The following is a 27035-nucleotide window of genomic DNA, read 5'->3' as shown; positions in this document are numbered from 1 at the left end:
ATGACTATTCATTACAAACATCTATCAATTTGTATTTTTTGGGAGCCTCATTTTCTTCCTTCAGATGACATCCTGACAGAGACATGAACTGGCAAAATCTGGTCTCTTTATTTACATGACCATGTCTTTGAGGAGGGAATCTAATTAAAATAATATGTTAAGCCATGGAAAAATGTATAACATTTTGGAAACAATTACCTAATTAGTCAGCAGCCAAAATGTAAAGATTGTCAATATCATGCTCTTAAGATCTCTTCCTTTTTCCTTATTGGGGCTTTACTCATTACTGTGGTTGAGATCTTCACTTCCATGTCCCCTCATGTCATTTCCTTTGGTTTGGCTCTCTTCTCGCACACGGTTTCCCTTGCCCTCCATTTACCTGCCCTGCCTTAAGAGCCTGCACAATCAATGGGTCATTCTCTATTATCTTGACCACCATCCAAGTGATCCAACTACAACACACCTTCCGTTCCTCTTTCAGCACTCCATAATTCCTTACTCCACTCTCCCATCTCTTCCACTAATCCCCATTCTTTAGTCTGAGGGTGGTGAATCTGTGGAATTCTTTACAACAGAAGACTGTGAAGGCCAAGTCAGTGGATATTTTTAAGGCAGAGATAGATAGATTCTTGATTAGTACTGGTGATAATTATGGGGAGAAGGCTGGAGAATGGGGTTAGGAGGGAAAGGTAGATCAGCATGATTGAATGGCAGAGTAGACGATGGGCCAAATGGCCTAATTCTATTACTATCACTTATGACTTCTAACCTTGTGCTCAATCACTTTCTCATGGCACCTTCCTATGGAACTGCAGGAGATGCAAAACATGTTTATACATCCTTCCTTCACATCATCCAGGGATCCAAACACTTCCTAGTGAACCAACAGTTCAATTTTATTTCTTCCTAGTTACAGAGTGGTCTCTGCTGAATTGGACAAAGCCACGCAGATTGGATGAATGTTTAATAGAACACTGTTCTGTTCAATCTGTAAGGTCACTCTAAACTTCAAGTTATCTGACATTTTAATTCGCCATTCCACTCTCAATCTGATGTGAACAATTTCAGGTAATCATCCTTTGTACTTTGTATCAGAACTCACCTGTACACATAAAAAGGCAAACACAAGGACAAATAGAGGATGTGAAATGGATCTTACAAACAGGTAAAGGAAAATTTCAGGGGATTCCATAGGTAAGTTAAGTGTAAAGTAATGCTGAGGAGGGACCAAGAACGAAGTGGACTGGTGAGTACAATGGGGGGACCCAGCTGTGTGTCGCCAAGATCACAGGGGACCTGGTGGAGGGCCGTTGAGAACATTGGGGGGAAGCGTCATGGGGGGGCCACCGGGAATGAGAGGGGGAGGGGGGGTGCTGCTGCCATGTGCAGTGGCAGGCAGTAGATAGGATTTTTCAGTACTTTGTAACTTTCAGCATCCACAATATTTTCCTTCTGTGCTGCCTTTTTCAACTGTTTATTTTCCAGTTCCAGTATTGTTTATTGTTTCCTTCATTTTTCTTTTTAATTCCTTTAGTTTCCAAATAACAGGCCTTCACCATCATCTCTTGGTTGTCTCAATTACTAATGTGTCAATCAGTCTCTCTCGGTCATCATTTTATTATAGACTAGTAATTAATCAGTAATAAGTCGAGAAAGAAAGCATAAAATGTTCAGTGAAGGTGATATCTGCCTAGAGTGGAAAAATGTGGATTAGAATATGTAAAAATCTTGTGAAAATTGGCAGTTTTAAAGCTTTAATCGCGAATAACATGCTTTGGTCGCGAAATGTTCATATAAGGTGATTTCGGCCTCGAGGGGAAAAATGTAAATTGGAATATGTAAAAATGTAATCATTACCGCTTAGTGTTTTTGCGAAGATGTTAAGCCAACCACATATACACACACATATACACACACATATACACACACATATACACACATACAAGATCAGAGTTTTAATAAGTATATGATGGATAGATAGATGCTCCTTTTATATTGTGCACGCCTTCCTGGCAACGAGACCTGGGTGTCATGGTACACCAGTCATTGAAAGTAGGAATGCAGGTGCAGCAGGCATTGAAGAAAGCAAATGGTATGTTAGCATTCATAGCAAAAGGATTTGAGTATAAGAGCAGGGAGGTTCTACTGCAGTTATACAGGGTCTTGGTGAGACCACACCTGGAGTATTGCGTACAGTTTTGGTCTCCTAGTCTGAGGAAAGACATTCTTGCCATAGAGGGAGTACAGAGAAGGTTCACCAGACTGATTCCTGGGATGTCAGGACTTTCATATGAAGAAAGACTGGATAGACTCGGCTTGTACACGCTAGAGTTTAGAAGATTGAGGGGGGATCTTATAGAAACTTACAAAATTCTTAAGGGGTTGGACAGGCTAGATGCAGGAAGATTATTCCTGATGTTGGGGGGGTCCAGAACTAGGGGTCACAGTTTAAGGATAAGAGGGAAGTCTTTTATGACCGAGATGAGAAAATCATTTTTTTACACAGAGAGTTCATTGGCTATATTTAAGAGGGAGTTAGATGTGGCCCTTGTGGCTAAAGGGATCAGGCGGTATGGAGAGAAGGCAGGGATGGGATACTGAGTTGGATGATCAGCCATGATCATATCGAATAGCGGTGCAGGCTCAAAGGGCTGAATGGCCCACTCCTGCACCTATTTTCTATGTTTCTATGTTTCCCATCTCTGCAATTTAAAGCAGATTTTATTTCTAAATGTTCTCAATTCTGAGGAACATGATCTGTTTAGGTCTCCACATATGTTGCCTGACTGGTAGAGATCCAGCACTCTCTTATTTCAGATTTAAGGCATCTGCAGTTTATTTTGTTTTTGCATCGGCTTAACTGATAAAATCCCATTAAACACACTAACCTATGCGAGTCTTCACAGGAACTGAGTAACTGATCACATAAATTCTGCTTTAATTTCATGTTTTCAGCATTTCTTCTCGTTCTTTCTTGTCGTTCACTTTGATAAATACCAGCAACGAACCTAGAGGAGCTTTGATTAAAACAATGGTCCATTCAGAATTTGCATGTAAAACAAGATTTCATGGTTAATTGACCAGAATGGTTTAATACTGTACTCGAGCAAATGCTCTGCCAACATTCAATGAGTCAATGCAGAAGATAACACAGTACTTGTTCTGAATAATAGTGCCATGCTGATCTTAAGTACTTAACGAGCAACTTGCTGTAAGTAATTAAATTGAAGAATGACTCTCTGTTTTCTCCCTTGAATTTGAAATAAATCCAGTGGTTGTTTATTTGAGCATAAAATAAAAATCTAAAATGTCCCTCAGTTTACTCCTTCTTTCCCTACACAAACAATGGATCATTCTCCATTATCCTCATTACCTTCCAACTCTGAGACCCATTTCCCCCTTCCTCATCATCGTGTATGGAAGAACCTATCAGTTTGACAAAGGCGATGTCTTTTGCTCTCTACCTGCATACGAGGCAGGCGATAGGTCTCTTGACAATGGAAGTAGAGTGTTTAACATTTGTTGATCGCAAAATTAGATTTTGCTGGTGCTCATTGTTCAAAGAAACAAGATGGATCATGTTCATCTTTAGATATCCTTTTTGTTTAACAGCTCTCTGATATTTATATCTGCATAATGAAAAGCTGAAACTGGAGACAAGATGATGGTCAGCCACCATTACACTGAGTCCAGTGTTGCAGAACAAATGTACATCTTGTCCTTCTACTATATGCCAGCCATTTTGGTGCAGATAATGCAATCCCATTCATTAGCCATCTCTGAGTAAAATAGTAGGTGCAGGTAAGATTTTAAATTAATTTTATCTTAATATCTTTAATTAATTTCTAATATTCTAAGGGTTGTGTTTTTGTTGATGTCAGTTTTTTAACTTTAAAATAATTTATATCTGATCAGAGACCTTAAGATAGTTAGCATCAAACTGTCCCTTAAAAAAGTGACTCACATATATATAGTTGATACTATTAAATGCTTGAAAGCACATTGGGAAAAGGGGGTTAGGATATCTGTCTTGATATCAATGGACCTTGAGGTGCAATGGCAGCTAGAAGGGGAGGGGAACCCACCTGTAAGATCAAGTCCCACTTCCCTAAGCAAAAACAATTAACAATGGTTTTTGGTTAAAGTTGATTCATTTATTAATTATTAAGTATAAATAGTAATAACATTTTATGTGTTTTTGTATTTATATTATAGTCCTATGCATTACAGTTCTATCATTTTAATATTAGTACTATAAATTAATTGGACTGTACATTCTGTTGGTATTCAGTTAATACTGTTATCCTACAATCATATTAAAGCACACTAACATTTATTTCAAATTAATAATGATTTGTTGGTTACACTATTAATAATAACTATGCTTTAATTCATGCAGCATTGATGGCTCAAGTTTTTAATATCTAACATTTTTCAGTGTTATTTACATCATAAATTAGGAATCACCAGGATATAATGGTTATTATTCTTCATCCATTGCAGTTATAACCTTCCTTCAACAGTTATCTATTTCAAATTACAAAATTAGTGCAGCGGCAAATATCTGAAAGAGCTTGGCTCTTTGAAGTATTATTCATTCTGTTTCTCAACATCAAGAGCCACTTTGCGTCTTCTCAGGAGCCTCATTCTTATTTCAGTTATCTTGTTATCTTTCCCTGTGTCCTGAAGAAGTTGGACATTGACCTGCAGACGAACCTGGGAATACAGAAATACTGCTCTCAGGGATTGTTGTGCTTTTCTTGTGATGATGAGATGCATCAGGAAAATTCTCCCATTTTGCTGCAGGACCTTCAGCAAAAACTTGTACTGTTCATATAATAATGATTGCCAAGTTTGATTGCGTGCCAAGTTGGATAAAATACTACATTTTATGTCCTTGAGTAAATGATGAGAATTTTCCTTGACTCGTTGCCCACATTTCCGAGAAACTCAGTGCAATAAGTGCCCAAAACTTAAATGGTTCAAACTCAAAATAAAATTCCATTTCATTTACCTTACTTTAAAAGTATGGAGGAAATTAGTGGGTTACTGTATGGGGTTTTTTTCTAAACATTTCCCTATCTAAGTGATTCATCATTATCAAACAATTTAATTCCTTCTGTCATGTTTTCTGGAGAGAATATTTGAGGGATAGCTAAGATTCACAGATTGCAGTGAAATTCAATGATATGTCATTCATAGTGCAAGGGGAAAATCCCACATCCTACATCTGGGACCATTTATGTTCACTTAGTCACCAATCATAACAAAGATTGTACAATCTGCTCTTCTGAACTGCACAAAAATGTAAAGAAAGAAAGGACTATGAAGCCCAATGTCTACAGACCCAGGGGATATGACTGGCCGTTAATCCAAGGAATAGGAATCACTTAAATAAAATATAGAGATGCATAGGCATTACAGATGCTTCAAGATGAAAACATGAACAATACATCTTTACTCTCCTGGGGAAGACACTGAAGTGTTTATTAGGTCAAAGATATAAGTTACCAAATGCCGGTAGTCCTGCAATCTGCAAATATTGAATGAAGAACCCTGGTCTCTTTAACCATTAGACTGCCAGATCTTTTATTTTACTCAGGTAATGATTAAATTATAGAATCCTATTCTTATGATCTGCTCTTGGAGAAATTCAAAATGCCAGTATTTGCATTTTTTGTTGTTGTATTATTTTTATTTTTCTGCATTGTACCTGATTTGGCTTTGAGTTCACCCAGTCTGGTTTACCTTTCTTCCTGTGTATTTCCACATTTTACTTCTCAGTCCTTAAATCTCAATGCTTCTTTACTCTCACACAATGCTACTTCTCATTGCCCTTGGCTCATACTTCCAACAATTTACAAAGCAAAAGAGAGATGCTGGAAAATAATTGGCAGGGCATGTGCTGAACTAATCGCTCTAGCAATGTCCCACCCTTTGTGTCGTGTTATTCAGTGTGAGATGCTATTAGGTCTGATATTAGGGCTATTAGGGGGGCACGGTGGCACAGTGGTAGAGTTGCTGCCTTATAGCGCCAGAGTTTGTATGGGTGTTCTCCGGGATCTCCAGTTTCCTCCCACACTCCAAAGATGTACAGGTTTGTAGGCTAATTGGCTTGGTAAAAATTGTAAATTATCCCTTGTGTGTGTAGGATGGTGTTAGTGTGCAGGGATTGCTGGTCAGCGCATACTTGGTGGGCCGAAGGGCCTTTTTCTATGCTGTATCTCTGAACTTAACTAAACTGATGTGTTGCAGCTAAAGTTCCCAAGTGCTCCTGTAACTTTGAATGACATATCATTGAATTTCACTGCAATCTGTGAATTTTAGCTATCCCTCAAATATTCTCTCCAGAAAACATGACAGAAGGAATTAAATTGTTTGAGCTTGATAATGATGAATCACTTAGATGGGGAAATGTTTAGAAAAAAACCCCATACAGTAACCCACTAATTACCTCCATACTTTTAAAGTAAGGTAAATAAGATGGAATTTTATTTTGAGTTTGAACTATGACTCATTTAAGTTTTGGACACTTATTGCACTGAGTTTCTCGGAAATGTGGGCAAAGAGTCAAGAAAAATTCTCATCATTTATTCAAGGACATAAAATGTAGTATTTTATCCAACTTGGCACGCAATCGAACAATGCTAGTAGCTTAGAAGGAGGCCAGTTGCCTTTAAGGTGGCTCTTGGCAAGAGGAACGGAACTACTCCCACTCTCTCTTGATTGTATTGTAAGATACAACCCACCAAATTCACGCACCATTCACACTCGTTCTATGTATTCGATTTTCACATCTACTATCTACGCACTCGGGACGATTTGGAGAGGCCAATTTGACCTACATTTCCACATGTTTTGCGGATATGGGAGGAAACCCAGAGCACCTGGAGGAAACCATAAACGTTTAATAAGCATTGAAATATGGCATAAACTTTGAGACTGAAAACCAGCACCTGAATGGGGACTTGAACCCTGGACCCTCAGATAAAGTCTAATGTTCGACAAGTGTCCTACCCAGAATTGCTGGTTCTGGGTTCTTTCAAGTTTCAAGTTCTAGTTCCCTTTTGAAAATCTTTATCCAATTTATTTCCATCATAATGTCAGGCAAAACATTCTAAATCTACAATCTTGCTGCACGAAGGGAGTTTTTACTCTTATCACCTTGAATTACTTTCCCAGTTATCTTTAAATCTGTAGTTTAGAACTTACATCCTGGAATGATTGCAATAAATCTTACCTAAAACCTCTGCCAGAACTTCATATCTTTCTTAAAGTGTGACAATTAGCTGTGGCCCATTGTTTTGCTGTTTATCATAACTTTCTTAGCTTTTTACTCTGTCTCTCGTTATGAAGTACAGTTTTCAACATCATTTTCATCATAATTTGTGCACATATACACCCTAGTTTCTCAGCTCCTGCAGTTACTTAGGAACTGTACTCTTTAGGTTCCATCTGCTCACACTTACAACTAAATGACGTTGTGATTTTCTGTGTTAAATTTCATCTGCCACATTCCATCCATTCCACCAGTTTGTGATTTAGTTTAGTTCAATTTAATTTAGTTTATTGCTGTGTGTACCGAGGTAACAGTGAAAAGCTTTTTTGATCTACAATCTTCACTGTCTCAATATCTTCTTTATTGTTTACTAGATTAAGTGGGAGGCCTGGTCATATGGGAGGCCTGGTCCCCCAACGCAACCCATCCCCCAACGCAATAATCAGCCACTCACCCGTTCCCCCAACATAACCAGTTCCCCCAACGCAATATTCCACCTCTCTCCCATAGCCACTAACTGCGCAGGCATGGCTCATTTCCCCTCATCCCCGAGCACTCCCTCCCCCTCTTCTTCATGTGTGGGAGGGGAGGGGGGTGGGAAATGGGGTGTGTGGCAGGGGGGGGGGGGGTGGGAGGGGAGGAGGGTTGTGTGTGGACAGGGAAGTGTAGGAGAGGGGGGAGAGGGTGGTGTGGGGGGAGGGGGTGTGTGAGGGAGGGGGGGGGGGGGGTGGGGGGGAGGGGTGTGTGAAGGGGATGTGTGGGTGGGGGGGAGGTGTGTATATGGGTGGGAGAGGGGTGGGAGGAGGGATGTGGGAGGGGGGTGTGTGGGGGAGGGTGTGTGTGTGTGTGGGAGGGTGTGTGTATGTGTGGGAGGGGTGTGGGTGGGGGGTTTGTGGGAGAGGGGGAGTGAGCTCGGAGAATAGATGGGGGAAGAGCCATGGGGGAGAGGGGGGCATCACGGGGGAGGGAGGAGGAGCCAGCGAGGGGGACCAGAGGGTTAGTGGCTGGAATTGGCAGTGCGATGAGGACTCACAGTGGGCGCTGTTCGCTGGTAGTTCTCCTCCGCTGGGATCAGAGTCTCCGCTTTCGTTTAGCGACATCGGTGATATCTCCGATTCCCGGCTGGGTCTCTGACTCTGGGCTGGGTCTCCAACTCTGGGCTGGGTCTCCCTCGCTGGGCTGGGCTGGGTCAGGTCTCCGACGCTGGGCTGCTGCTTGAGGCGGGGCTGGGCTGCTTGGTGCTGGGTTGTTGGGGCTGGGCTGCTTGGGGCTGGGCTGCGCTGCTTTGGGTCCCTCCAAAAGTCCGGTTGGAAACCTCCACCGGCCACCCTCAGCTCCAGTAAAGACGCGATGGTGCAGGATGGGGTGGACCGTCCCGGGAAGTGACAGGGGAAGATACTAATTTGCCCGCTTCTGGTTTGGTCGCGCTTGCCGCATGCAGTCGCATGCTGGTGGGACCGGCCCTGTACGGGGATCACTCAACCTCCGCGCGACCCCCGCTTCTGGTTTGGTCCCGTTTGCCGCATGCAGTTGCATGCTCGTGGGACAGGCCCTTTAGGCACGTTCAGAAGTCTGTGTTAACACTCTGACCTCATCAATTTCCTGAACCTACCTGATCTCCCGGTTGCTAAACACTTTAATTCTTCCCATTCCCACACAGACCTTTCTGTCCTAGGTCTCCTCCATAGTCAGAGTGAGGCTAAATGAAAATTGGAGGAACAGTATCTCATATTTTGCTTGCGTGGCTAACAGCCCTGTGGTATGTATTGATTTCTCTAACTTCAGGTAGCCCCGGCATTTCCTCTCTCTCTATCCTTCCCCCACCCAAGTCACACTAGCTTCCAGTTTTCACCCAACAAACAGCTAACAATGGCCTCTTTCTTTTATCATTGTTAATTTTTTGCATATCTTTCAAACATTGCTCTTTATCTCTACATCATCGTCTATATCTCTTGTTTCCCTTATCTCTAACCAGTCTGAAGAAGGATCTTGCCCGAAACATCACCCATTCCTTCTCTCCAGTGATGCTGCCTGTCCCGCTGAGTTACTCCAGCTTTTTGTGTCTATCTTTGGTTTAAACCAGCATCTGCAGTTCCTTCCTACACATTTCGTCCCCCTGCTACTTCACTGGTATCTAAACTAGCTGGCATCAGTTGAATTTATATTTACCCATTTTCTAATAAAGAATGTTATATTTGCAATATTCCTGTCCTCTGACACCAACCTTATAGTTAACCCTTTCTTCTGCTTTGGAACTATATTTGAACCTACATTACATGGACGAACAGTTCATTCATGGTCCTCTGTGCCAACATGTATTTAAGTCTACCCTTTGTTACAGCAATCCACAATAATCTCTCATTATCATTTTCCTTCTTTGAGTATATATCTAATTCTCTTATAAAAACTGGTCAGTGTTTTGAACATTCCATGTTGCAAAGTATGTGTGCACCAATGAAACTTTTGTAAAATATACTCCTCTTTTCTGTGCTGCCTTGGTGCTTGTACCATTTTCAGTGCCCCTCTCAGGATCCCACAGATCATATTGGAGTAGAGCAGAGAGGAGTGCTTGTTGGGTACTTCCGCATAGTCCATCAGTGGATTCTTCTCCAGGAATATTGAGCAGTCATCTCCGGCTAGAGTCCAAAAAGTCACTCTCGCAGTCACCCCAAGATACATCTTGAAAGCAACCTGATAACCAAAAATACAGAAATATTAGTCTATTTTATGGCACTAGCCAAAAAATATAAATATCAAAAATGTCCTTGAGCAGAGCCCTCCTGCAATGTGCACTTTCTACTGTGGCTGGAGAGATGATGTATATAAAACAGGGCTTTAGATTGCTTTGGAATTGGGACCATTGGATGGGACGCGAGACCTCTATGATCCAAATGGATGCAAGGAGTTTCTTCCTGCTGTTGGAGAACTTGACACGCGGTTGGAGATCAAAGGGTTGAAGCACAAGGGAAAATGGCTTAGTAGAAGAGGGTTCGAGCAAAGGGGAACTTAGGAAAGCAGAGAATGTGGAGGTTAATAGTCCATTGTAATGACCAGTCAGTATCAGTATATCTTTATTGTCCACGGATAATTAAGCCAGGATGTGCCAAGAAGGGTGTGCAATCATAAGAATGGACCAGCAGAAAGGGCAGGGGGAAATGTTAAAGCAAAATTAAAAGATCTTTATCTGACTGTTTTAAATATTCATCACAGTAGATGGCACAAACAGAATAAAAATGGGAATGATCAGATAGCCTTGACATTGCAGGGACATTGCCTACAGATGACGAAGGCTGGGAGCTGAATATTCAGGGCTGTTTGACTTTTAGGAACTGTGGACAAAAAGAACTTGAAGATGGAGTAGTTCTCTTAATACAGGATGAGATCACTTCAATGGTGAGGACTTATATTGTCTCACCTTGTAAAACCCATTTGGGTGGAAATAAGAAAAAGACTAAGAAGTCACTAGTGGGAGTCAATACAGACTTGTTACAGTAGCTTTGCTGCAGGGCAGAGTATAAATTAAGTAAAAATGGAGTATTGAATAAAATATACTGTCATAGTCATGGGAAATTTTAATTATCGTATAGAGTGGACAAATCAAAATAGAGAGGATAGCATTGAAGAAGAGTATGTAGCACTTATTCTTGATGGTTCTTTTTGCAATATGTTGAGGAACTAACAGGTTTTCTGTAATGAGACAAGATTAATTAATGATTTCATCGTAAGCGATCCCTTGGAAAGAGTGATCACAGCATACTAGAATATTCAATTCAGTTTGAGGTGAGAAACTTGTGCCTGAAACTTATGTACTAACTTAAATTTCCAATGGTAGAAGGATAGGGTAGGACTGGGAAATAGATTAAAGTGTAAGGTGATAAATTGGCAGCGGTAGACATTTAGGAAAATATTTAATACATCTCCACAAAGGTATATGACAATGAAAAAGAAAGGATTTGGGAGATTGATAACTAACTGAGGAGACTAATGTGGTACTAATAAATGGATTGGTGTTCACGGTAGAAAAACTAGAAAATACTGCCGTTTACACATAATCAAGGGACCAAAGAGAGGAAAGCACAAAATAATCACTTGGAAAAAAAAAGGATTCAGCACATTAATGGAGCTAAAGGTTGACAAGTTCTCTAGACCTAATTGTGTGCATCCTAAGACAAAGAATGAGGCTGCAAAGATTGTGGCTGTAATCAACCAAAAGTCTTTGGATTCTGGAGAAGATTGGAAACCATAACATCATAATTAAAGAAAGCAGGAAGTCAAAGAGCAGGAAACTAAATGCCAGATAGCCGAACATCTGCTATTGGGAAGATGCTGGAAATATTATAAGGAACAAAATAGCAGAACATTTAGAAAAGCAAATGACAGCATGGATGCATTTCAAGAAGGCATTTGATAATAATAATAATAATAATAATAATAATAATAATAATAATAATAATAATAATAATAATAATAATAATAATAATAATAATAATAATAATAATAATAATAATAATAATAATAAATACTTTATTGATCCCCTCAGGGAAATTCAGATGTCCAGAAGCCCCCAACCAACAAACCCACAGATTCAAAACGAACGCAGACAGAAAATACATAGAATACAATGTGGACACTACCTGAGAGCAATAAATACTTAAAAAGACCAATGATTAACAATTAAAAATTAAAAATCGCAAAATGCATCCCCTTACAGCCTAGCGGTCCGAATTATAAAATCTAATGGCTGCAGGGGTGAAGGATCTCCTGAACCGCTCCGTTCTACAGGGCAGGGAGAGGAGCCGGTTGTTGTTCCGAGTGCTCTTTTGACTCTCCAGAATTACATGGAGGGGATGCCCGGGGTTTTTCAGATGGCCTGCACCTTGTGCCTCATACGCCTCTCAAGCACATTCATCCCAGAGTCTACTCTCCCCTCCAGCACTGAGCAAGCTCGTTTAACCAGTTTGACCAGCTTCTTGTTGTTTTTTGCACTAATGCTGTTGCCCCAGCAGACAACAGCGTAGAAAATAACACTTGCAACCACAGTGTTGTAAAACACGTGCAGCATCTCATTACACACATTGAAGGATTTGAGCCTTCTGAGGAAAAAGAGTCTGCTCTGGCCTTTTTTGTAGAGGGAGTCAGAGTTGACAGACCAGTCCAATTTGTTATCAAGGTGCACTCCAAGGTATTTATATGTCTGCACCACCTCAATGTCAGCCCCTGCAGCATTGACCAGCTGAAGGGGGAGCTTGGACCTGCCAAAGTTAACCACCATCTCTTTAGTCTTAGTTGTGTTCAGGATGAGACAGTTCTCTTCACTCCAGGCACAAAAGGCACTGGTCAAGTTCCTGTATTCCTCCTCCTGCCCGTTCCTTACACATGCCACAATCGCTGTATCATCTGAATATTTCTGTACGTGGCATGTGTCAGACTTATAGTTAAAGTCTGCTGTATACAGGGTGAAGAGGAACGGGGCCAGAACCGTTCCCTGTGGGGCTCCAACATTGCACACCACTGTGCCACAGACACTGTCCCCCAGCTTGACAAACTGTGGTCGACCCGTCAGGTAGTCGTATATCCAGGAGATAAATGTGGAATCCACCCCCATCTTCTTAAGCTTGTCATTCAGAATCAGGGGTTGGATGGTGTTGAACGCACTTGAGAAGTCGAAGAACATAATCCTCACATAGCCACCGGGTTTGTCCAAAAAGGAGTAGATCCGGTGCAGCATGTAGAGGACTGCATCATCCACCCCAATGTTCTCCTGGTATGCAAACTGTAGTGGGTCGAGTGCGTGCTGGACTTGTGGTCTCAGGAGACGAATGAGTAGCCGCTCCATTGTTTTCATGATATGGGATGTAAGGGCCACCAGTCTGTAGTCGTTGATCTCGGTCGGCCGCCCTGCTTTGGGAACCGGCACGAGACATGATGTTTTCCACAGACCTGGTACCCTCCCTGACTGGAGGCTCAAGTTGAAAATGGTCTGGAGCGGCTCCGCCAGCTGAGCCGCACAGTCTTTTAGTAGCCTGGGACATACACCATCAGGGCCAGCTGCTTTACCAGGGCGCAACCTCCTCAGCTCAGCTCTCACCTCGTCCGCCGTGAAGAACAGTTGAGGAGATGCCGGCATAGGAGGTGCTGCAGCTGTGGTGTTGGGGGGGCTGCCTCGTGGAGGTGATGGTGGGGGAGAGGCTGCACCTGTAGAGGTGGGAGGGGATACCAGATCAAACCTGTTATAAATAATGTTGTTGGCAGCTGATAACAGAGCAAGATCTAGGGAGCATGGTTTCAGAGTTCGGCATTGCCCTTAAAAGAAGGAATATTGTAGTGAGACCAGGCAGGTTGAGCGAAATATTCTTTATTAACGATAAGAAATGCTCGAACTGCTGCGTACCTAGTCAAGAATTAACGATTAAAGCTCCTGTCGATGCGAGGAGCACTAACTACTAGCTCTCAAAAGCCCGCGAACAAACCCCCGGTCACGTGACAATCCCGACTAATGACGAGGGTTCTGAATGTCCAGCTACAATGTCCAACCACTAGGTGCCGCTACAATATCTTTAATTAGAGGCTCATGATTCATGGAAGTCTCTCCCCAGAGGACAGTGGAGGTGGAGTCATATTCAAGTTGGAAATCCATAGATGCTTGAAGTACAAAGGATAAAAGCATTGGGGAGAGAAAAGAAAAGTGTTGTTGAGACCAAGATCCATTCACCCATTACTTTTATGACTGGCAAACTTGAAAATCTGATTTGGCCTGATTCTGCTTCTAATGTGCTTAAAGAATTGGGTATTTGGTTTTGTAACATTTGCTGTCCATCGTCCCATCAGAGCCTGTTCTTGTGGGGAGTTCAGAAATTACCACTGGAGGGGGTGACTTTGTTCCAGCAGTAAATCAATCCCTGCATAAGGTAAGCAATGAGACGGAACATTCGAAGACAAAACATGGAGAGTCTGTGGAGCTGTGGTCCCCTCCCCGAGATTATGCAGATGTGCATCTTCTATCACTGAGATCAATGAGATTGGTGGACCATCAGGAAGGCACTTCATATGTGTTGAGCCAGGTGGTCTCTTTTTAGTTTAATTTAGTTTATTGTCACATGTACCGAGGTACAGTGAAAAGCTTTTGTTGCGTGCTAACGAGTCAGCAGAAAGACTATACAATATTACAATCGAGCCATCCACAGTTTACAGATACATGATAAAGGGATTATATTTAGTGCAAGATAAAGTCCAGTAAAGTCCGATTAAAGACAGTCCAAGGGTCTCTAATGAGTTAGATAGTAGCTCAGGGCCACTCACTATTTGTTGATAGGATGCTTCAGTTGCCTGATCACAGCTGAGAAGAAACTGTCCCTGAAAGTGGAGATCTGCTATTGTGGCTGTCTCTGGCTAAAATATGCAGACAATCTGATGCCAATTCACCACTGTGCAAGGGTTGGGAAGAATGGGTGACTTCTGCTTCCTAACCTCAGTGGGGAAGATTATTGTCCAGGGAGGGTGGCATGCCTTTTCTCTTTTGGCATAGGATCTCTTGCATTGAACATTGACTAAATCAAGGGAGTAGGGATTCCTGACTCGGCAAATCCATACCACTTGCTCTGTTGCTGGCCTCACTGACCTTGGAAGGAATGAGTACTGACTCTGCTTCTCATAAGGCCCTAAGGAATGATAGAGACCAGATACAACTCCCATTAGAATCCCAAATCAAATTTTGGGTCGAGAGTTGCAAAATTGTGATGGAATCAATAAGGTATTAGGAGAACATTACTGATCTGATTTGCCAGTCAGCTAAGAAAGGAATGATATTAGCATTTCTGAACTTCCACTTGGCATTCTGCGCAATGGTCAATGTACAGGAATTGCAGCTTTATTATTAATGCAAATGTACTTTATTGACTGAAATAATACTTATGCTATTCAGAAGCAATTAATATTTAAACTGATCTATGCATAACATCAGGATTTATAACATCTTGCATTTTTTGGATGTGCATATAAACAACAGGCCAATGTCACTGGTCAGGGGGTTCGAGGAGGGAGGACTAGAATGTGTTGTATTTGGGAAGCTCGTCCAACTTAATGGAAGCACCTGATGCAGCCAAACAGAACATAAAGGCTGGTGGAACGGCAAATGCAATGTGAATAGACTGCAATGCAGGAAAGGACGAGGAGGGGATCAAAAATCAGGTTGGTTATGGTGGACTGAGAATTAGTGGGCAAAGAGTAGGGAGATCAGTGTGAGGGATTGATAGGAGTTGGGGGTAGAGGCTGGAGAGAGGAGGTCAGAGTGGAAGGTCAGTGGGGTGGAGAGATTGAAGCACAGTTGTTAGGCCAGAGATATCAGTGTGAGATTGGAAGGATCATAATAGAGGGAGAAATCAGATGGGTGAGAAGGAAGAGGAAATAATTAAGGAATATCGGAAAGATTATTAGGAAGCATGTTAGGGGGAGAGCAGAGAAGGGAAGAAGGGAGAAGAATCAGGGACAAGGTGTGGGGCAGCACATAGAGATCAGAGAGGCTGGGAATACCATGACAGGTAGATTAGTTTGAAGTACCAAGGAAATGGATGGGACATAGGGTGGTGCACGGAACAATGGATCACAATAGCTCACAAGCAATAGGCAATAAACAATAGACAATAGACAATAGACAATAGACAATAGACAATAGGTGCAGGAGTAGGCCATTCGGTCCTTCGAGCCAGCACCGCCATTCACTGTGATCATGGCTGATCATCCACAATCAGTACCCCGTTCCTGCCTTCTCCCCATATCCCTTGACTCCGCTATCTTTAAGAGCTCTATCTAACTCTCTCTTGAAAGCATCCAGAGAATTGGCCTCCACTGCCTTCTGAGGCAGGGAATTCCACCGATCACAACTTTCTGGGTGAAAAAGTTTTTCCTCATCTCCGTTCTAAATGGCCTACTCTTAAACTGTGGCCACTGGTTCTGCACTCCCCCAACATTCTGCCTCTAGCATGTCCAATCCCTTAATAATCATATACGTTTTAATAAGATACCCTTTCATCCTTCTAAATTCTAGTGTATACAAGCCCATTCTTTCTACATATGACAGTCCAACCATCCCAGGAATTAGCCTTGTGAACCTACGCTGCATTCCTTCAATAGTAAGAATGTCCTTCCTCATATTTGGAGACCAAAACTGCACACAATACTCCAGGTGTGATCTCACCAGGGCCATGTACAACTGCAGAAGGACCTCTTTGCTCCTATACTCAACTCCTCTTGTTATGAAGGCCAACATGCCATTAGCTTTCTTCACTGCCTGCTGTACCTGCATGCTTACTTTCAGTAATTGATGTACAAGGACCCCCAGATCTCGTTGTACTTCCCCTTAATAATCTGCCTGCCTGTTCTTGCCACGAAAGTGGATAACCTCACATTTATCCACATTAAACTGCATCTGCCATGCATCTGCCCACTCACCCAACCTGTCCAAGTCACCCTGCATCCTCATAGCATTCTCCTCACAGTTCACACTGCCACCCAGCTTAGTGTCATCTGCAAATTTGCTAATGTTACTCTTAATCCCTTCATCTGAATCATTAATGTATATTGTAACTAGCTGTGGTCCCAGCACCGGGCCTTGTGGTACCCCACTAGTCACTGCCTGCCATTCTGAAAGGGACCCGTTAATCCCTACTCTTTGTTTCCTGTCTGCCATTTTCTATTTTCTATCCATGTCAGTACCTTACCCCCAATACCATGTGTTCTAATTTTGCCCACTAATCTCCTATGTGGGACCTTATCAAAGGCTTTCTGAAAGTCCAGGTACACTACATCCACTGGCTCTCCCTTTTTCATTTTCCTAGTCACATCCTCAAAAAATTCCAGAAGATCAGTCAAGCATGATTTCCCCTTTGTAAATCCATGCTGACTTGGACCAATCCTGTTACTGCTATCCAAATGTACCGCTTTTTCATCTTTTATAATTGAATCCAGCATCTTCTCCACCACATATGTCAGGCTAACTGGTTTATAATTCCCTGTTTTCTCTCTCTCACCTTTCTTACAAAGTGGGATGACATTAGATACCCTCCAATCCACAGGAACTGATCCTGAATCTATGGAACATTGGAAAATGATTACCAATGCGTCCACAATTTCTAGAGTCACCTCCTGAAGTACCCTGGGATGCAGATCATCAGGCCCTGGGGATTTATCAGCCTTCAGTCACATCAGTCTACCCAACACCAATCCCTGCCTAATGTGAACATTGGATAGGAGCTTACCATCTACACATGGCAGTAACTTTCCCTTTAATTGCTTAAGGTTTATGAAGCCCGTCTGGGCAGGTACCTACAAATAACATCTGATTTGTGGAGGTTGTTGTGCAGGCCACACCTGCCAGCATCTTCGAGCCCGGGTCAACAAGCTGCTCCTTTTCAGAGCTTTCACGGAGGTTACTGTGCAGGTATTGCCTGCCAGCAACTCTGAGACCAGGGTGGGCCAACTGCTCCCATTCGGAGCTTTAGCGGAGGTTGATGTGCAGGTCGTGCCTGCCAGCATCTCCGAGCCCACTGTTAGAGTCTCGGAGTTCGATAGCAACGGCCACCAACCTCGCTCATTGCCGTCATTCCCCGCTGAATTTTCAGCGGCACATCTCTTCGTTTCTTGGTTTGTCCATTTTCGGAAATCAAACCCACGTTGAAACAAGAAGCACCGTTCCTGCAAAAAAACCTTACCTTCACCGTTAAAGCTCTGACGGAGCATTTCCAAATACATCTGTATCTCGCGCCATGTGACGACGTATTGATGCACATGCGGGCTGGCGGGTTCTTCACGTAGTCTCGTCACGAGACTTCGAAATAAAACTTACATTAAGCTCTCAATTCTTGACATATATTGGTCATGCTTTGTTGCTTTCCTTAAAACTGAATGACCACATCAGGATTGTCTGGGCATGGGTCTGAGATTTTTAATGTCTTAATATTTCACGAGGCCCCAACCCATCCATGTCTGAGGTTAAAATTCCTTCTATTAAGTGCAATAAAATGCTACCTTTGCAATGACATCTGCTGTTTCACGAAAATTACGGCATTGCGTGATGCTTGAGCGAGCTAGAAAATCTTCCACCAGCCTTGAGCCTATATTTTGTCCCCTTTAAAGAAAATGAAGAGAACAAGTATGAGATATTCCTTTGCGTGAGTAGTGGTCAAAATGTAGAACTCACTCCCACAGGAAGGGATATGACATGAACAGCTTGGATACTGGAACAGTAAATGAGAGAAAATGGAAAGAAAAGCTGAGTTAAGGCAGAAAGAACTGAGAAGACATTCATGATGTACCTATCGCCTCTGTCTGTTGTATATTGACTGTAAACCTTGATGAATACTTGGCAAATCTACTAAGCAGAAGCAAACATTTCCTGTGGTTTTAATTTGAGGCAAGACCAACTCTGATGACTTGCTTCTATGCCTCTCCAATCACAACTCCATTTATTTTCTGATCCCATCTTCCCCTGTACCAGCATCAGAAAAAAAAAATGTTCTTCAAAATTTATTTGATCAGTGTTAGTGACCTGGAAATTTCATTTATATGTCTCTCTAATACTTCTGCCAGTCTTCCCCTAAATTACTGTGATTGACCCAACAAAAGCCTTAAGGCGTCTTTACAGCTGCCTCTGCTGCTTTAGAATTGTTTCCTTATCTGTCTCACCCATCCTCTCCCGGTGTCTTTTCAGTTGCCTCTGCTGCTTTACGCCTTTTTCCTTATCTGTATCATCCATCTTCTTCTGGTACCTAAATAAAGTGTCATTGAGATACCTCCAATCCTGGTCTTAAAATGAATGGTACTTTCCTCTCTGTTCACCTCCTTTTATGCCCTCTTGGAGCTCAATGTCTAAAATCTTTAGAAAGTTGCTATTTCTCAGCATTTGACATGGTTGAGCAAAGTATCTTTCTTCTCTGTGTAGCGTGTTCGGAATACATTCCATTCTTACCTGTATCTCAAAACCAGAGCATTTTCACCAATAGTTTTCTGTTCCCATTCCCAGACTGTTACCTCCTCCTAAACACTTAATGAAGTCTGATTTCCCACGTAGACTTATGGTGTAGTGGTACATCTCCACTTCTTCTTTCAATCTGCCCATAGCTTCCGTGTTTACTGGTCACTCGTCCAACACCCAATTTTGGATAATCTACAATTTCCTTCAGTTTTTAATTAGGGGAGGCCAAGTCATGCCCTTAAATGCTAATGCAAAACATGAATCTTCAATACCATCCCCAACTGTAACAGACTGAAAATGTTTGGGACCATATTTGAGGTCAGGAGCCTTCTCCAAACTAATCTGAAGAAGGCCCTGTTTTAGTCAGAAGCAAGGTCCTGACCCGAAATGTTGCCTATCTGTGTTCTCCAGAAATTCTGCCTGACTTACTAATCAACTCCACCACTTTTGTGTCCTTTTTTGTAAACAAGCATCTGAAGTTCCTTGTTTCTTCAACAATAATCAGGTCATAAGTGAATTTCTATCCCTACATTTCCAAGAGCTAGCATCTCTCTGAATGTTTATATGATGAGAAATTGAGGAACAGCAAACTATATCTTTTTTTGTCCTAAAAAAATCAACCTATTTGATGCCCCTCTGCTATTTTAATCAGGGTGGCTCACAATTTAACGAATTAATATAGTTATTAAAATGGTGGGGGGGTGAGTGGGTTGGGTGCTGAGGTTGTGGAGTTACATTTAAAGTCTGCCAAGCTCACAAACCACATTCCACTAAACCTCAACACCATTGTCAAGGTCTGTTACATATATGGTTTGAATTCCCTGCAATTTGAAACCTCTCACCAGACACCACTGAGTTGTTGGCGTGTGCCATGCACAAGCAGCAACTTAAAGATTCACAGCATGAAGTTGGGAAGGGCTATGCTGAGGGAATATACCGATTATCATCAAATCACATTTCCATTACACAATTAGTTGCTGTTCTCGGACTAAGCTGGCAGAGTTTCCTGCCAATATGTCTTCTTAAAATGTTAATGAATTTGCTAATTAAGTGGACAAAATTTATTCCTTTTTTTATAAGGCTTGTCTTCTTGGAGACAAATGTGAAATCCCCTTTTCTGAAGAAAAGATTTCAGCTGTATATTCAAACACTGCTTAGGGAGCTTGTAACAAAGAAATTACCCTTTCTAAACCCCAGCCTTATTCTCCTCAGAGACTCAGCCAACTTTCCACTTTCGTCAACGATTGTTTTATGTTGTGCCAATTAGCCACTTAAAATACTTGGACTCGCATATCATTGCCAACAACAGAAAATAAGCTTAACTGTGGTTTTAACCCTGAAGTCTGGAACTATAATCTCCCACTTCCAGGATAATCAGTCTTGCATGTTTCCATCCAACATTATCATACAGATGTTTTATAAATGACTTACGGGAAATTTATTTCATCACAGGAAATCCTACGTAAAATGAAAAGGTTTAATTTGTGGCTTGCTTTCATCTATGAGTTACTGTAAACAAAATTATAACTATGTGTTTAAAATGCCTTAAAATGAGTCAAATAATTATTGTTGTTAAAATATTTCACTAAAAAATAAAGCATTCTCAATAATAAATTTGTTAAGCAATCAAATGATTTATTATTGAATAATAATTTTCCTTGAGCTTCCACAAACTTATTACAAAACGTCTTTGCTGGTTCTTAGAAACGTTAATGTACAGTTTGAAAGAAAAATCTCATAAAACGCACGAGGAGTACTCTATCCAAGAACGTAACGTGTTATGCAGTGGTAAGTGGTTAATTTAGTGGTCAGAAATCCTGTCTAGTTGAAGCACAGCTTTGAGAAATAGCTAATGGTGTTGTAGTCCGTTCTCTGACCTGCACCTCTGTCTTGCAATGGAACCATCCATAATTGACCCAACATTGCTAACAGATTATTCCATCTACAAGTTGCGTGGAAAGTAGATCCAGAGGGCACAGATGGAAATTAGTCAGAAGTAAACTTGGAACACATTTCAGGAAAAAATATCTTTACAAAATTGGAAAGAAATTCATGCTAAGACGAGGATAGGACAGTGTTTGACAAACAAATTCTCAACTTACCTGCATCCTCATTTGTCTTGTGGATTGACCGGAGTGAAAACTGGATAGATCTGCGTCCTCAAATATGAGAATAAATTCTATGTTCAGGATTTCCAAAACCATTAAAGCACATTCTGCTGAATCTCCCCCTCATCACTCAGGGTTCATAATGTACGCATTTTGAACTACCTGCAAGATTAAAGCTTCCCTAGACAGCCCATGGTGGGAGTTCCAGTGTGCAAATAACATCTTAAGTGTTCACAGCACAGAAGGGTCTCGACCCGTAACGTCCCACATTCCTTCTCTCCAGAGATGCTGCCTGTCCTGCTGAGTTACTCCAGCTTATCTATACAATAAAGGTAACTTAGCATGTTGAAATATTGGGTACACAGTGCTGCAGCATGCAGTTGCTGCCTCACAACTCCAAGGACTCAGATTTAATCTTAATCTTTGATGTTTTCTGTGTGGAGTTTCAATGAGGGTACATGTTTCCTCCCACATGCCACAGACGTGCTGGTCGGTAGGTTAAATTGACCACTGTATCAGAACGGAGCTGATGGGCATGTGGGTGTGAAAAGGTTACTGCAAAATTAGTAGGGGAATGCAATTGACGGGTTGCTCAGAGAGCCAGCATCGACATCTAACACAAATATGTTAATGAATATATGAGGAATTAAAAACTTAATGCAGGGCATTCATTGTGCCATGCCAAAAAAATAAGGTGCAGTTTTGAAATGTAGGAAAGTACTGCAGATGCTAGTTTATACCGAAGATAGACACAAAGTGCTGGAGCAACTCAGCGGGTCAGGCAGCATCTCTATAGAAAAGGAACAGGTATTGTTAAGGGTCAGATCCCTTCCTCAGACTCATGTGAAATTTCGTAGCAACATGCTGTGAGAAACTTTGAGTCAATTGCTTGCTTAATTGACACCTTTGGATTTTTGATGCTCGCTAGGGAAGGAGATAACATAATTAAGCTCATGGATGCTGGAGGTACGTCACTGGACTATTATCCAATTCACCATACTTGACCACTGCACCCGCAAACGTTTCTGTTAAGATAGGAAGACACAACAGACTGCAGATGCTGGAATCCTGAAGGTCAGTGTCTGTGGAGGGAAATGGATGGATGACGTTTTGAGGCAGAACCCTCCTGGTAAGGTATGGTGTCATAATGAATGTCCTGAAGGAGACAAAAGGAGAATTGATGTTTCAGGTTGAGACTCTGCATCAGGACTGAGAGTGGAGAAGGGAGATAATCAGTATAAAGAGGTGAAGGGGAATAGAGAAATTCCTTGGCCATTCTTCTTTGACATTTAAGGAGTGCATATTTACATGGGAACTATACTGGCATCCTGGGAGAGGACTGCTCATCCGCCCAGCTTACCTTTGAGCAAAACTGCTAAATACAGATGGCACCACTCAACCTCAGTTGCAGTGAAAGCCACTTAATGTAATATAATGTATACTGGCATCAAGCCCAGGCAATTCTTCATCTAACTTTGTAATTGAAAAATGCAGCATGGAAACAGGCCCTTTGGCCCACCAACCATCAATCATCCATTCACACTAGTTCTATGTTATTCCACTTTTACATCCACTCCCTACACACTATTGACAACCTATAGAGGCAATTAACTAAGACTATTCGGAATCTGGGAGAAAACCCACACGGTCAGACAGAGAACATGCAAACTCTACACAAGTAAAAGTTTGAACCTGGGTATCTGGCTTGCGAGGCAGCATCTCTATCAGCTGCATCACTGTGCCACCCAAAATCTTGCTCCAATAATTTCTGACAGCGCTATAAATATTACTCACATTTTATCGAGCTCTTTATTGATATCCTCATCATTTTCATAGTCTTTGCACAGCTGTGCTACAACAGCTCCATATGTGAGTACAAAAAGTTCAATGCCCTGAAGAGTAATGAGAGCACTTTAGGAAAGTTACATTTTGGTAGAAGCAATCGATTCATTATCTTTGTAAATGATTTAGATTGTGCCACATTTTACCAGTCAATTCCTCAATACATTTTGAAACACTGAACTGTGCTGGAAATGGCCCATTGCCAGGACTTGCCACATGGCATCTTCCCATACCCAGATTAACTTGTTATAAATGCACAGGTAGGCATTCTGTTCCAGGAGGTGTACAGAAAGTTGTTACCTGGCCTCTGCAACTACTAGGCATCAGGCGGCATGAATCCAGCACCACTGCCCTCAGCTTGCCTTTGGTCAGCTTTGGCAAAAGGCAAATCTACAGGGGGAACATACGTTCCATTTTCCTTATCACATGTTAAGGTATTTAGAAACTGTTAATATTACTGTAAATAGCTATTAATAAGATTTTACTTTTACTATTGAAATCACGTAAACATTAAATCATTTACAAATCATCAAAAATGTTAATCTAAAGTAAAACAATTAAAAAACAAAGCAATTACTTTGTTGATTGATTAATTGAAAGATACAGCAAGGAAACAGGCCCTTTGGGCTACTGAGTCCACGCCGACCATTGATCACCCATTTACGCTTGTTCTAAATGTTCCTGCTTTCACATTCACTCCCCCTGTACTAGGGGCAATTTACAGAGGCCAATTAATCTACAAACCCGTACAATTTTGGGATATGGGAGGAAACGGGATGAAACCCATGCATCACAGGGAGACCGTACAAACTCCTCACAGAAACCACCCAAAGCCAGGATCGAACCCAGGTCTCTGGCACTGCGAGGCAGCACCTCTACCAGCTGCTCCACTATTGATAATATTGGCCAAATAAATATGTCACAAATTGGAGGATCTCTGCGTTTGCAAAGCCTGCTTGTCCTCTTTCTGTGAGAAGCTGCAAAGCCATGAGTCTTATGACTCCAGGGTGTCTGGACCCTGGGAGGAAGTCAAGCACAGGGTGATGTCCAGATGTCCCCTCTATTGTTAATATGTATGAGAGTTTTGCAGAAAGAGCAGGGCTGGGTTGTAAACGCATGATCAGGATTGGTTATAGAATGGGGTGTTGTAAAGTATTGTTAATTTTGTTGCAGAGTATTTGCACTGTTATCTTGTGATTGGTTAAAGTATGGAGCCTTGCTCAAATTGTTTATGGGCCTGTCCCACTGCGGCGACCAAATTCGCGAGTTTAGAAAAGTTTGCCCTCGACTCATACTCGCAGCATGGTCGACACGAGGTCCTAGGAGGTCTTTGTAATTCTCCTTGTAGTCCCCGAGTACTCGAGACCTCAGCTAGGTCTCGGTGTTTTTTTCAACATGCTGAAAAATGCCCGCGAGTAAAGAAAGGTTGCCATTGAAAAATCATTATTTTTTTACTCGTAGGTTTAGTCGAGGTAGGTCGTAGTAGGTCGTAATGCTATCATAGGTAATCAAAGGCAAATGAAGGTAATCGAAGGTAAAGCTCGTTGAGAAAAAAAAGGTGAGTAAACCGATCGGTAATGTTAAATGCCCGCTAAACTTTATTAAAAGTCGTCTGGCTTCTTAAAAGTCTCTCCACTTCTTCTCCCCCCCCCTTCTCCCCCCCTCCGCTCTCTCTAAAGGACTTACCGTAACTGTGCCAGCTGTCTTTCACCTTCCTGTTCATCGCGGGTGTGAATTTCAGACAGCTCCCCCACTTTCCCTGGCTCCTGCCTTTGCGGTGTGTGTGTGTGTGTGTGTGTGTGTGTGTGTGTGTGTGTGTGTGTGTGTGTGTGTGTGTGTGTGTGTGTGTGTGTGTGTGTGTGTGTGTGTGTGTGTGTGTGTGTGTGTGTGTGTGTGTGTGTGTGTGTGTGTGTGTGTGCGCTCGTGTGTTGATGGTCAATCCGGCTCATGGTTTCATTGCTGATGGTCGATCCAGCTCGAGGTTTTTCAGGCGAGTGCCCTCGAGCTTAAAGGTCGAAGACAGTCGCTGAAAAGTCACGTTAGTGGGACAGGCCCTTTATACTACCTAGGGAAATGTTTCTTTACTTTGCTGAACTGTCTTCCAACTAGAACCTTCTGTGGAAACAATGTAATGGGGTACTTTGTGATGGGGTTAGGGAACTATCAATAAATGTATTATATTATCTTTATTTGTGATTGGCTTGTAGGCTTTCATATTGAGGGCATTGGTTACTGTACATTAATAGTAAGATTAAACGAGAACTTACCAGTTTGAAGTTTGATCTTGATTTTATGAGGAGTTACGACGAGCGATTACGTGAAGAAGGGCCGTCCGTTTGCGTGCGCGTCAATCTTCAAAGCAGCGGTGTTATATCACAGATAAAAAGAAGACCTGAGAATAGTAAGATTGTGAAGAAACTAGAACTTTCATATGACCTTGATAGTATGAGGGTGGGAGCGGTGGGCACGTAATCGCTCATCGTAACTCCTCATAAAATCAAGATCAAACTTCAAACTGGTAAGTTCTCGTTTAATCTTACTATTTTACTTCGGAGTCACGTGAGTGACTACGTGAAGGTTTCAAAGCTCTGTGATTTTACGCCGGTTACGAATCCAGGCGTCACACACTGAATTGATTGACCATGGATGCGTGTAATCATTAAAGCATTCAGACATTACGTAGTTAAGTAACAACCTTGGGGGGAAACTAAGGGACAGAACTTAAAATGGTACGTGCAAACACCCCCAGTCCGGTTATGGGATTGTTGTAAAACCGGTGGACCGTTATTTCATTCGTCCATCCTGCAGCCACTAGGATGTCGTCAAGGGGCACGTCCATAGCTCTTGCTGCCGACGTAGATGCAGCCCTGGTGGAGTGAGATTTAACCATATAAATGTTTACTCCTGCTACCGCCATTACCTCCTTTGACCATCTGGAGATGGTTTGAGTTGACACCTTCTGGTGTGGTTTTTTATGGCTGATGAGGACCGATTGTTCTGAGCCTCTGAGGTTCTCCGTAACTCTCAGATAGTGGTGTTAGTATGTTACCACACACACAACCGTTGGTCCTCTGGATATGCCAAGAACTGGATCTCCATTCCTGGCATTCCTGGCCTGCTCTGTTTTATCAGGTTCCTGATTACGAATGTTTTGTTGTTCATATTGGTGGTCATGTAGCCCAACCGTAGCTTTTGCAGTGTCTGGACTCTTTGTCAGCATACCACCTTCAGGGTTAGTTATAAGCGGTCCCCACTGTCAAAGTAGGGTTAGTACCATGCTCACATCCCATGTGTCCGTGTACCTTGGCCTTGGAGGTCTTAAATTGTAAATTCCCTTCATGAATTTTGTTGTAAAGGGGTGCGTTCCTATCGACCTGTGCCCTGCTTCTGGCATCAGATAGGAGGAGAGTGCGCCTCTGGCACTATAGATTGCACTATAACTTTGTTTATAGTTATAGTACAGAGTTGATAGGAACTCCAAGACATCCGTTATCCGAACTGTGTTGTATTTGTTCGGACAGTCCTATGCCTTGAAATGGCCTCCTCAGAATCTGCAGACCAACAAGTTAATACGTTCATGTAGTGGATGATTACTCCCTGTAACTGGGTTAACTAGAAGGTCCCTGCTCTTGGGTACAGCCATGACTGGACTATAATTCCCAAAATTTTGGGGGACCAGGCTTGAGTAGGCCAATCTGGCACTATCAATATGCCTGTGGCTTAGTCTTGCTTGATTTTGGTCAAGCAACGGTTTGTGAGACAAATTGGCGGAAAGCATACATAAACATTCCTCCCCAATAGAGGGAGAAAGCATCCACTGCCTTTGCTCCTGGATCCA

General features: G+C 42.1%; 1 protein-coding gene across 2 annotated transcripts in view; it reads right to left on the bottom strand.

Annotated features, from left to right (window-relative positions):
* Nucleotides 1–4132: 4132 nt before the first annotated feature.
* Nucleotides 4133–27035, bottom strand: part of LOC116973246 (trafficking protein particle complex subunit 3-like) — a 31436-nt gene continuing 8533 nt past the window's right edge. For both annotated transcript variants that reach the window (XM_033021136.1, XM_033021138.1), the window contains 4 exons: nt 23150–23247; nt 18302–18401; nt 9788–9970; nt 4133–4716 (listed from right to left, as the gene is read on the bottom strand). In XM_033021136.1, coding sequence (XP_032877027.1) covers nt 4591–4716; nt 9788–9970; nt 18302–18401; nt 23150–23247 — 507 coding nt within the window. In that variant the 3' untranslated portion in view covers nt 4133–4590. The remainder of the gene's footprint in view (nt 4717–9787; nt 9971–18301; nt 18402–23149; nt 23248–27035) is intronic.

Source organism: Amblyraja radiata, chromosome 5, assembly GCF_010909765.2.
Source record: "Amblyraja radiata isolate CabotCenter1 chromosome 5, sAmbRad1.1.pri, whole genome shotgun sequence".
In the NCBI taxonomy this organism is placed as follows: Eukaryota; Metazoa; Chordata; class Chondrichthyes; order Rajiformes; family Rajidae; genus Amblyraja; species Amblyraja radiata.
The sequence above is the reverse complement of the archived record's forward strand: the minus strand, read 5'-3'. Positions and strand labels throughout refer to the sequence as shown.